The 13,271-nt window shown below is 29.5% G+C and overlaps 1 protein-coding gene across 8 annotated transcripts in view; it reads right to left on the bottom strand.

The window, feature by feature from the left end:
* Positions 1–13,271, bottom strand: part of PAN2 (PAN2-PAN3 deadenylation complex catalytic subunit PAN2) — a 122,339-nt gene that overhangs the window by 49,231 nt on the left and 59,837 nt on the right. For all 8 annotated transcript variants that reach the window (XR_011636882.2, XM_043042777.3, XM_043042772.3 and 5 more), the window contains 5 exons: positions 11,939–12,096; positions 9,797–9,925; positions 8,555–8,704; positions 6,159–6,205; positions 4,165–4,304 (listed from right to left, as the gene is read on the bottom strand). Coding sequence is in view for 7 of the 8 variants with exons in the window: in XM_043042777.3 (XP_042898711.1) it covers positions 4,165–4,304; positions 6,159–6,205; positions 8,555–8,704; positions 9,797–9,925; positions 11,939–12,096 (624 nt within the window). In the remaining variant the exon portion in view is untranslated. The remainder of the gene's footprint in view (positions 1–4,164; positions 4,305–6,158; positions 6,206–8,554; positions 8,705–9,796; positions 9,926–11,938; positions 12,097–13,271) is intronic.

The raw sequence follows: 13,271 nt of genomic DNA on the forward strand, positions 1-13,271 counted from the left end.
GGTAGTGTTTGTGATGACAGTGTTGGCAGTCGACAAACAAGTATGAAAACACCTGAAAAGATAGAGAAGCTATGTTTCAAACCAGTCCAAGGAAATTGATCAGACGAACTGCACAACAGATGAGAATCAATGATACGTAAAGGTTTTGGAAAATGATTCATCCCCATCATCTACAAAGTGCCCCTGATTTCAACAAGATATAATTCATGCAAAATGGAGCTCAACCTTATTTAACCAAGAGAGTGTTTGATGGCCTAGAGCAGTGTTTCCCAAAGTGTGGTACGCATACCCCCAGGGGTACGGGAACATTTTAGAGGTGGTACGCGTTCTTATGCGAAATATCTTGCAACAAACGAAATTTTCAAAAATTTTATTTAAAAACAAAGTTAACCATGAAAATTTACGATTACGTATTTTCTATTGGATATTTTTAGCAGAATTAACAGTTAATAATTAGTGGTGTCAACAGTAAGTTGTGTGCTTTTTAATTTTTGTGCAATTTTTTTGTAGTAAAAAATCCATTCATTTTTTTATTAGTGGTACACAGCGTTACGAAAAATTTAGAAGGGGTACACAAAAGTCATAAGTTTGGGAAACACTGGCCTAGAGGAGCAATTTTGGGACAGCATTCTGGCTCTGGGGTATCCAGAGGCCACTAGAAAGGGACTCGCTTGGTCGGGATATTATCCAGATCTGAACCATGTGACTCATTTTTAAGGGACTATTTTAAAGACAATGTATACCCCCAAACTATTGGTGAGATAAAATCTGCCATTCAGGAGGTCATCGACAGCATCATGAAGAATCTTGCTATTCGTCTAGGCCACATCCAAGGTTGGCAAGTTTCTGCCGAGGTGGTTAAAACTGGCATGCCAGAAACCCTTTTCTGCCACATTTGTGGCAGAAATTCAGAAAATGCATAAAAGTAAGTACTGATATTGACAGTACAATGAATAATTCATAGAAAAAAAAAACAATTACAGACGTGCCAACCTAGCAAAATTAACATTCAGGAGTTTCCCTAACAAGAATTCAGGAGATTTCAGGAGGGGTAAAAAAAGGTGCATGGTATGCAACATTTGGCACTTCTAAGGAATTTTAAGTAAAAAATTTATTAAATATAAGAATGCAAGAAATTTTACACACTAATAGAGCAATAATTGTTTAAAAATATTAAATGGAAATAAAATAATTAAACACAGATTTAGCAACACAAAACTATATTAGGTAGATACTCTTTAAATAAATACCATTTCCTTAATAAAACATTATTCAAAAACCCTTGACACTGTAATAAAAATGCACAAAAACTTTTAAAAAATAAACAAATTGAATAACTATTTTATTTTATAAAACCAATTCAATACTAATGTATAAAAATACTAATGTCTGTACAATAAAGAACCAATTATCCGGGATGCTCGGGACCATCGCTATCCCGGATGTCTTAATTTCCCGGTTTCCTGGATCGACAAAAAAGTGTCGTTAATTGATGTGTTATCAAACCCAAATTACAAGGAAAAAATGTAAACACATTTTAAAGTAAGAGAAAAAAGAAAAGCACTCCTAAATCTAAAAAGGAAAAAAATTGTAGAAAAATAAAATTTAAAAGAATAAAAAAATTTGCAAGTTTAGACAAGAAAAACAAGTTTAAAAAATAATTACGATTCCTAAATCAACTAATAAACAAAACCAATGATTAAATAACGCAATATATTTCATGGGGGGGGGGCGAAAATAAAAGGAAAACCTATTAATCTAAATAAAAACAACACTTGAAAATTATCGAACCGAAACGATAGTTAAAAAACGGCACTAGCATAAATATTAAAACCTAGAACAAGGCAAGATCAACGGACTTTAAAAGTAAAAAAAAAAAAAAAAAACGAATGAAAAAATTTGGTAATACAAATAATTTTATTGAGTGCAAAATTTATCATGAAAAAAAAAATAAAAACGTAGTGCAATCAGAAAAACGAAACTGCAATCTGCTTCTTAAAATAATTGTATGCTTAAATTAATAAACAATTCTCCTTTTTTTTTTTTTTTTTTTTTTATAAAACGCGATTTTTAATTAAAGCAGGTCGTATGATTCCACATCAAGAAAAACTTGCGAATGATGCCGCACTTCCAAAGAATCAGATTTTATTCAAAAGAAAAACATTTTATTTTTATTAATCGATGTCAAATAGATAAATATATTTTTCTCTTTCATCTTCTGTTCACTGATATGCATGTGCAATGCATTTTCCCCACCCCCTCGTAAATCAAACAGCAAACGAAATCATCATGTCACTCCTTTGAGTTTAACGACCTAAGAGAGAATAAAGATCTAAAATCTTCAAGGTCGCGAAAGAAATGACGTTTCTCTGGGTAAACGGGGAAAAAATTTCTTCCCTTCCTCACATTTTCCTCTACTCAACTTCAAGGATTAGTCCAGTTTCCGCTTTTTTTTTCATATCGTTTTAGTTCAAAATGGCGGGAGAACCGAGCAAATTTTTTTTCCGGATTATCTGGATACCAGATAAATGGCTCTCTACTGTATGCATGAAAAAAAGAGTTGCAGACTTAGCTCTCCGCAATTAAGTCTTGCTAAAGTCATTGGTACATGATTTGTTGAAATTGATCCATACTTCCGTTTCGACTTAAGACATCCTTGAAAATTGTTTTTTTTTTTTTTAAATATACGAAGACTAAACGAATAATTGATATCACGTTGCTAGTTTACGAGCTTGTTGCCAACCGTGGAAAAATACGCATTAAAAACTATAAAAACAGCAAGATACAATATCAATTCCAACTATCGAGAGTATGAGTTTCCCCACTGCTGAACGGACGTCACGCGATAACGACATGTGACGTCATTGCATTCAACTCCACAGGAAAGAAGAGGAAGATTTCACCCGCCCCCTTACACTGGGGGAATATAACCTGAAATAGGAGTGTTAAGAGGTAACGTTGAAGAGGGGGGGGAAATAATTCAGGCAGATGGTAGTTTGATAAGAGGGGATGGAATTCAAGCTGAAAGAAAAACTTACTTTCGCACTCGCGGAAAAATTAGGTAATTTTGAGTTTGGCCGTCGATCGCAGTAAAATTCGGGAGTTTTTCAAATCAATTCCGGAGGGCGGGAGAATAACTCAAAATTCGGGAGACTCGGGAGAGTTGGCACGTCTGCAATTAAATGTTAAACAAAGTACAATTTATTTACAAAATTATCACCATTCAAAATCAATTATATTGTTTGCACTCTGCAGTAATCTATAACAAAAGACAAGTTTTGATGCAGTTACTAAACATAAACAATTTCTTTACTCAATTTGATATACTGTACTCTTTATATTTAATATAAATAAAAGAATATAAATTTACAAACAATGAATTAAAAAAAGTTTGTTACAGTTACATAGAGTTACATTTTTCAGTTTATTTAAACAAAATGTCATTAAGCAATTACTAGAACTAATATAGACGTTTTTTTAGTTTCTGCCAGTTTTTACCAGTTATAACCAGTTTCTGCCACTGGCATGGTAAAAACCAGTTTTTGCCAGCAAAAAGTCAACCCTGGCCACATCATAGCTAATCACATATCGAACACATCATAACCTAAATTTTCTGTAGTGACGCTTACTTGTTGAGTAAAGTTTGAGCACTCTGTAATTCTTAAAATTTTATTTCATATAGTTTAATAATTGTCACCCTTGTTGTCATCAGCTTCATATTTCATTGAAGTGCATCGATATGAGTTGAGACATTTTAAATTATATGAGAGTATAAATACACTTGTCACTCATACATTGCTCCTACTTGTTGATGAATGATATTATGTTCTTTCCATTGAACTGCTTTGTTCATGCATCCACAGTCATATTAATTTTATGAGTTAGTTCGAAGCATATATGCATGCCCGTTATTTCAGTGCCATGTTGTTAATCTTAATAGTTGGACAGATCTGTATAAAGTTTAAGTTCATGTTTAATGCTTTGAATATTTTATAAATAAATCAGTTTTACATTCGTGTAAATGTGCCGGTAACCCTCCTGCTCAAAGTACGTCACAGCATTCCAGGGGGGGGGGGGGAATTAACCCTGATTCTACATCATTAGAATATTAGATATTACTAGTATAAAAACTTCAATAAGTTAAAAACAAAATGCATTACTGACCTGTAGTGTTGTGGTTGTCTGGGTAAAGAAGCTGTGTCAGTAGAGTAGTAGTTTCTTGACAGGTTTCACTGCGACATCTGCAACTGTTGCAGCTAAAGAGCTTTGCTCCAAATAGTTGACTCATGATGGAGACGCTTCCACTAAAATTATATCATACTTAGATTTTTACAATAACAATGAATACCCACCCAAATAGATACAGTTAGCAAAATGAAAAATCAAACATCTTAAGAACTTTTGATCTAATGATCACATATTCCCGAACTAGGACCTAACATTGAATGCAATTTTCCCATTTTGCATGTTTTGTCACATCTTTGGAATTAACGTAACAAATCTAGTACACAATTATACAACTTGTTTATCCAAAGATAATTCCATGTAAAAAAAAATATTTTTAAATTATTATTCTTGATATTTTAATTAACTTTTAATAAACTAAAAAACTGGTAAAAAATTTTGAATGGCAAGCTTTACAAATTTTTATACCAACTCCATCTATGTGATTTCAAATGATAAAACCTAAAATTTGTAAGGGATCCATGGGTCAAATAACTTTAAAGAAATAAAAGTTTAAAAATTCTAATTTTTTCACAATAACTAGGCAAAAAGAAAAATTAAAACACTAATTTTTTTCCAAACTTTAGACTGCTCTCCTGCATAAACTAGTGGGACCTTATTTTTCAGATTGCATATTTTGAGAACTAAGAATTCAATTTTATCTAAAAAGAAAGTCGGGGAAATAATGTTTTTATGTCAGATTTTGCTAACTAAAAATATCATTAGCACTAATTAATTAGCATATATAAGGTTAGACCTTCAAACCATTTAGATTGAGTCCACCAGTGGCAAAATCTGATCATCAGATCAAAAGTAATAAAGAAGTTTGCTCCTTTTTTTTGCACACTGTACAGTAACACAAGTACAATATCATTAAAAAAAAGGCATATATTCTCTATAAAACATATTTCTTAATTTGAGTATGAATGTGTTGAAAATAAAATTTTTTAATTCAAATAGAACTAAAATTAGCTATCACTAAATTCATAATTATTAGTATCTTTTTTACACTTTGATCAACTTCAATGTGACATTTTTGATCACTTAGTATTTATCAATTCATATCATTAATCATTTACCTCTGAATAGCTTAGAGAAAAGTTAGGGCCTTTCTATTTGTTAGAATACTTTTAAATGTGTTAAAAAAACATGTCAAAAATATTTTTTTCCCAGTCTTTAAAATTTCATTTGAAAGCACAACAAATTATTTTAATTTTTGCCTTTTTTACAATAATTTAAACATATTTTTATTTCCTTCAACTTATCAATTTTTTAAATCAAGCTTTTTCAATCACACCCTAAGCCTAAAAGATATCAAAAATCTTAATGAATATGAACATCTTTTTTGCAATTATTTGTCCTAATTTTTAGACTATTGAAACTTTCAAAAACTAAATATAAGTGAAACACTGCATTTGTATTGTTTGTCGCTGAATGTTTTGAAAGAATTTAGTTTATCTGTTCACTCTTCATTGTTACAACTATAAAACAATGTAATTGCTTAAAACTTTAGAGGCTAATGGACAACATGGGCCCGTTTCAGACCAAAAAAAGGAAAGTAAAAAATATTTAATTATTATTAATTTATAAACAAGCTTAGATATTTAAAAAATCAATCAATCCTTTCGCTTATATTTAGCAGATGAAAAAATGTTGAAATAAATTTTTTTTCAGAAGTAAAATTTTGGAAAGTATTGTAATTGTGTATTTTACCTTAGTACCCTTTAAAAATTGGATGCTTAAAACTGGATAACATTCCTCAATTTGAATTCCATAAAGAGTTACTAATAAACAATTAATTTAAAATTATTAAAATAACTACAGAAAAATAAATTAATATACTTGTTGGATAAATCGTGTAAAAAAAAGGTAAGACTGTTATAATTTAAAATATAGAACAGCTATTTTTGTAACCAAATATTAATTGTACTTACTCAGAATTGTTTTCTTCTAGTAAATGATCATTGACCTCCAGAGTTTCCTTAAAATTTCAAATGTAAAAATATTATTAATAAGAACAACTTAGTAAAAATACATACACACTATCAACCTTTCCTTCATTAAAACTTGCAAGGATCCCCCCCAAATTTTTTTAAATTGACGTAAACGTGATAACTTTGTTTCGAAACGAATTGAAAAAGTATTGCTTGATATCACAGAACCTTTAATTCTCCATTACTTCACACTGTAATGTTGTACTAATACATGTTTATATATTTTGATCAAAAAATTTATGATTGTCTACTGAGTGCAAGTACACACTCCTCATAAAATACTTAAAAAAAGAAGATATGTCTATAAAGCTGTCATTGAAATGATGGGCTGAGAAGCAATTTGCAGGAGTATTTGCTTTTCTTTCACACTTAGTGTAATGAAGAATACATAAATAATGTAGTTTGCTAAATCGAATTCATATCAAATGTAGTTAATTCATTGGTATGTACAATGGGAGAAAAAAAGTATGTTGTCAACCAATCTCATTTTTTTTACAATTAAATAAAATAACAAATTAAATGTCTGAGTTTGCTAAAATTTGAAATGGACTATGAAATAAAATTTGAAATGGTATGTATCATTCAATGAAAATTTTTGATAAGAGCTATCAAGGAAATTTTAATATCATATGAAATATTTTTAATAAAATATGAAACTCATTTCATAAACGTTTTCTCCTTTCACCTAACAAGTTTAATTTTTTTTAAAAAAAAACATGGATATCTAGGAATAAACAGAATTTTTGCAGAAGATTTAACTGAACATTGCACAAAATTAAGTTAACATTCAAATCTGAGCATAAAAAGTATATTGAAATTAATTTAGTATACTTATTAAACACATAATCATTGTGACTCTTCAGTTAAGAACGAATAATAAAATATTAGAATTTAAAAAAAAAAATTCTTTGAATGATTTAATTACTAAGAAACATGAATTGATTTTAAGGCCTCTCAGCTTATGCTATTCTGAAAATAAAAATAACTATTTCATTATTATTAATCTTATATATTTAACTAAATGAAGAAGAAAAAAAAGAAAAGCCCAATGCAATACTTTTGAACATTTCTGAAGGAATGAAATTTTTAAGAGTTTCCCAAAATTTAAAAAACTAAATTAATCCACTTCATATTTTAGGATGCTCATTTCGATATTGTACGTTTTTAGCATTTTAATATGGTTTAAATTTATACTTCGATAAAAAAAAGTCTCAATCTTAATTAATTAGTTGAGTTTACACAATATAAAGATTTTTAAAAAATGTTAAGAGAAATAGTAAAAAATAACAAAGAAGTCAATGCAAAAATGTATTTTTAGAAAATTGAGTAAATTTATTAAGATTATGTCCATAATTCATCATTTCATTTTAATGTTTGTAGTATCAGGAGTATTATATTCAAAGTAAATCATGATAAAAAATACTGTTGAACAAGTATTGAGTAAAAGTATTGTTGAACAAACAAAAAAGTGATGTTAAACAAGTATTTTATTGCTTTTAGTAGCATTTACTACATTTAATCAGGCAAAAAAAAGTTACTAAAAGACAAATTTAATGCCAATTTTTTTTCTCTGCTATGTACAGCGGCTCTTATAGATTTGGAGAAAAGAAACGAACTATTAGAAAGGCTATAACAAATAAAGTCATTCATAAATTTTTATCTCCTTCTGTTCTTTTGTTATCTGAAAACCTTGCTTAGTGCACTATTTAGAAACTTTTATTTTAAAAATAAAGATTTTTTTCTTTATCAGACAAGGGGTAAAATTTGAACTAATTTATTAAGTGTTAACTTTGTGGTGAAAGGAAATGCTAGAGGTATCAATATTTCAAATTATATAAAGTTCTACCTGTGTATAATAATACTAAATACTGTTAGAATGAATATTTTGATAGTACTAAAATAATAGTTTTAACAAGCAAGTGCATAAAATAAAAAAAAACACAGCTTGAAAATTATTTTTGAAATTAGGAATGCTATTGAGCATAGTTTAATTTAAATCACCAGGATACAAAAACTTTGCCTGTTTTTCCTAAAAATTAAAAGAATATTTTTCTAACTTAAAAATTAATGCCATACCAATATTAATGTTATGGACATCAGTATTCATAGAAAAAAAAATCTCTTGTTCATTTATTTTTTTTAAAAAAGGGACTGAAAATTTGAGTGAATGAGAAAATAAGAAGACTTATAAAATCAAAATGATTTTCCAGTTCTTGTAATTTTAACAGTGATATAAAATAACAGATATTTCAGTTCATTTTCGAAATGAGCAATGCTCATTAAAATAATGATTTCCATAGAGATTGATATTTTACAGTAAGGAAATTATGATTAACCGTGTGAAGTTGTTGCAACATGAAGCGTGTCCAGCTCTGAACGAGCGTCTGTAGGTTTCCTCTCTTCTTACTCTCGTTGAGATCATTCACAATCAATCCGTGGGCAGACGCCTCGGGAATAGTGCGAAAAGCTCTCAAGAAATTGGCAGCCTGAAATGATTGAGAATGGAATCTTACTTAAATGTTGTCTACAACATTTAAGAAGACGCTATACTGTGAGAGAAACCTTTATTGTAAAATTCTCTTTCCCTTATATAAGCAATTTAAAATTTTAAGTGCAGAGAAAAGTGAGTTCAGGTAAATGTTTTCAAAACCTGAGTACCTATGGTTGTTAAACTAAATTGTTTCAAAGGCTGAAAAAATGTTTTCAAAACATCAAAATTCAAAAAAAAAGAAAAAAAATAGAGGGAGGATTTTACAGTGGTGAAGTAATCCTGCTATAACTTATTTGTCCCTTGATACTTTGAAAACATTTTTTTCAGCATTTTAATCTCCATGGTTTACTCAAAGTTTACCTAAGTTCACTTTTCTCTAAATTTTGTAATACTAATGGGTGAGAAAAAGAACTTATTGTGAAAAGTTTCTCCCCCGATAAAGCATCCTCTTAAGTGACACAGTTCATTTTGCAAAGATGCTAGCAGCGAAATAACTTGAGCCTTCTTTAGACCAATATTCATTAATCTAGACTTAATAAGGGTAAAAAAAAGACAACATTTTTTTTGATATTAGCTCTATATAGAAAGTTATTCTGTTATTCAGCCATATCAGCACTATTTAGTATTGTCCTTTTTACCAGATATTCAACAGACACTTTTCAACCAAATATCGGCTCTATATAGAATTGTCATTGCCCAATATTAAAAGCTATTTTAGAACCAATACTAAAAAATCTAGACATCTCAATATAGGACCATCGGTGCATAATCTTATAGGACCTATATTGAGCCAAGGTAAAATTGCTGCTTGGGGAAATTTAAACAATAATAATCTATTAGTGGGTTAATGTTTGTAAATTTTTTTGTGAAATAATTTTTACGGTTTTTGTTGCAGTTCAGTGACAAAAATTACAAGAATCATCTAAAGCTAAAGAAAGTCACATCTAAATGGTTTATTAGTCTCGAAATTCAATATTTTTGTTTTGAAGAAACAATACAAAATAAAAAAGTAGATATAATTTGCTGCACTAATGCTTTAGTTTCTTATTCAAATTAAGTTTGTTTATCAGAGTGTAAGAGTATGTACCTGGCAGGGAAGACCCTGTGCAGTGTCCAGCATGTGGAAGAGAAATCCTAGTTCACAGGCGAGGCAGAACTCCCTCTGACAAAGATGGTTGAGAAGTGCACTCCTCAGAGGTTCTATGAAGTACAGCATCTGTTGACAACACTCTTTATTACACAAATAAGCTCACTGAATGATTAGTAACGTTTCAAGTTTGTCGTTTGGAAAAAAATCCAAAATTAGCAAATGATTCTTGATATTATTTGTAAATTTCATAGGATGTTTATTTCACCGTCAAGAACTATTCACTTGTCGTGCACTTTTTAACATGAAGAAAAAAACAATTTTATTGCCCAGTGCAAGAGCATATGCTACCTACTCATTTCAGTAAATTTTCTTTTCTGGAAGTGAGCTCATTGTAATTTTGGGGAGGCATAGTATCCTTAATTATTTATCATTCAAAAGACCATTTTACTTGACAGGTTTCAGTCACCATCAAATCTATTCTACTCAGTACTTTACCAGCTTATCAAATTTGAAGTTTCAGAAAAGTACTAATTAATATTAAAATTAAAGAGAAAAATTAATCTCACATTTAAAATCATTTTTGCAAAAATTGCAGCATTTTGAAAAATGCGTGAATTTTGGAAAAAACAGTAATAATTCGCTAAAAACACTATGGATATTCCCGCCGTGACAAACTTGCAACTATAATTATAGTTACTGTTAGATATATGAACACTTTTGTCGAAACATTACATTTTTAATACTATTATAAAATCAAAAGACTGTAGTCAGTATAACTAGCACGAATAAAGAAGTACTGAAAATGTGAGAAATAACTATTGCTTGATAAATTTTCTTTATATTGCAAAACATTATCATCTTCAAAATCATAATATCTCTTTGTTATAAAATATTTTTCATACAAACTTCAAACCATTTTTTTTTTAAATACCACTTAGAAAAGAAATTTTTATTTTAATATAAATGGATAATCTTAAGCTAAGAAGGTTTAGGGAAGAAAATTAAAATTTAAACTTATTCAACAAATTGTTTAAATCTTTTTTTTCTTCTTCCCTTTGCAAGTTAAATTGTTTGCTTACATGAAATATTTCATGTTAATGTGGCTTTGCCTACATTTGGACAATTTAAACATACCCTTAAACTTTAACTTAAAGAACAAGAAAGATATGTCTAAAATCAGAACATTCTATCGCTCTTTATTGTTGGAATCAAAATCATAGGTTTCACTTCTGCTCACCACTGCTCTTCATCTTCTGAATTTGACTTTTTGGGAGTCATTCCATATTTTGAAACATTCTAGTAAATTAGTTATTGATCTTTCTAGTATCCCATGGCTCCGCAATATTTGGAAGTCTATTTTAATTTAATCTGTTGCACCCTGGGATTCCTGCCAAATCTCCTGCTTCTTATCTCCCTTTTTATTTTCTTGTTCAAGCTTGTTAATCTGTCACTATTGATTAAACTACTTGGCATGTGTTTGCCTAATTATTATTTGGTGTTTAGACAGTAAGAATGGTTCTGTTGCTGTTTCTAATGCCACTTGTCAATACCAGCAAGTCTGCTTGGTGAAACCAATCGAATTTAAGGCAGAGAGTAGGTTTCTTGTACTTTAATGGTGCGATCTATAGACGAGAATATGATTTTAGCCACTCACACGTCACAGCCCGTTTATAGGGTAGACATATTCATTCGCAAATTGTAATTGTGACCTGAACCATAGAATGATCCATCTCCAATTCAGTACCCCCAGAGGTATGATTTGTTATAGGGACATTTAAAACTTTGTGACCTGACAGATTTAATATGCATCAGTCACCATCTACTACACGGGGAGTCTTCGGCCAGCAGGTATCGAACTCACAACCTCTCAGGCATCGGCCCAAAGTCCTACCCTTACTTTCATTTGTACTTATTCACATTGTTTTTTGCTTTAATTTAGACACTTATTAACTGGCATATTTAAGGTTACCCCTCAAACCATAAAGATTGCATCTTAGTACATAAAAATATATTGAAAACTTTTAACGGGTAAATTTTTTATTTAGTGCATTGTACAAGTAAGATTTTGTCCACAAATCAAATCACAATTAATCTGTCAAATAATCAAGAAATACATTATTCAGTGAAAAATGAATTTACCTGTATCATGTTATTGCAGTAAGAATTGGGCAGATTAGCTTCCAATCCACAAAAGCTAGTGCGATTAAATCGGTTGAAATCAATTTCATCCAGACCCATCTTAGAGTACTTAATTTCTTGTTTCAAATATCTGTATGGTACAAGCTCAGGACCATCATCTGAAAACAAAGGAAAAACATTACTCACATTAAAAATAAATAAATTAGAAGTTTAGTAGCAATAATATCACTTCCATTAATTGGTAAAAAGTGGAAATAAAAAGCAGTTTCAAAATTTTAAAACATTTAACTGTCTTTGTAGAAAAAAATAGGTGAAATGTATGATAAGATCAGCTAAAAAGATTATTAGAGACCAACCACAGCCCTATAAAAGATTTTTTATTTTAATAATTTATACTTGTATACATATCTCACATAATATCATTGCATAAATTCTCACTCAAAAAATCTAAAACATTATGAGTTGCTACTTTTTTAAAGGTAAATACAAGTTACATTGATAAAATTGAAAAAGCTCAAAATTTCCAAAATAATTGCTTTCTGCAATATCAATTTCTCAAAATTAATGGTTATGTTAAATAAATAAACAAAAAAGGACTTTTTTGGGTATTATTCTTAGATAACTCATTGTTAATGAAAATGAATTACTTTTCTATTTTGTTTTGTGTAAAAAATAAAAAATCTTTTTTTTTTTTTTTTGCATAGTTGATGATGACTGACATAGTTGATATCATGAGCTAAATGTGTTCAACTGATCTTATTCATTTGTTGGTTGATCAATCAATAACATAAGTCATGAAATTATTAACTGTTTGTAGTAAGAAGCTTTAAGCCTGAGTTGAAGCTTGTTAAATATTATTCTTCCTGTTGCTGACTTTCAATTTAGCTGCTCTTCACAATATGTAATGATTATGTTAGGTCTATTTACTAGTCTATACGTTTTTTTAATGAACTGAGTTCAATGGAACCAAGCTTTACTAGTTCATATTGACATTTTGTGGCTATAAGACTATTTGATTATATATTAAAATTGTTTTTAATCATTGAGCTCCTAGGTTAAACAGCATTGAAATTTTGCTGTAGCATACTACTTTCCTGTTGAATAGTATGAGGTAAACTGGTTTTTTTAATGCAGGAAAGATGCCAACTTTAAGTGTTAAGAAAATAAGGGACTAATGCTCAGAGAATTAAATAAAAGAGGAAATATTTTGCAGTGCCTTTTTATATTTCAGAACAATGATTAAAACCATTAAAAATTAAAAGATACTGAACTCAGAGAGGAAACAAATGTAGATGTCCTCAGAATTCTCCTCACAAACATTTGTAATGAAGAC

This window comes from Parasteatoda tepidariorum, chromosome 4 (genome assembly GCF_982258835.1).
Source record: "Parasteatoda tepidariorum strain Cologne lab strain chromosome 4, Ptep-v5.0, whole genome shotgun sequence".
Lineage (NCBI taxonomy): Eukaryota > Metazoa > Arthropoda > Arachnida > Araneae > Theridiidae > Parasteatoda > Parasteatoda tepidariorum.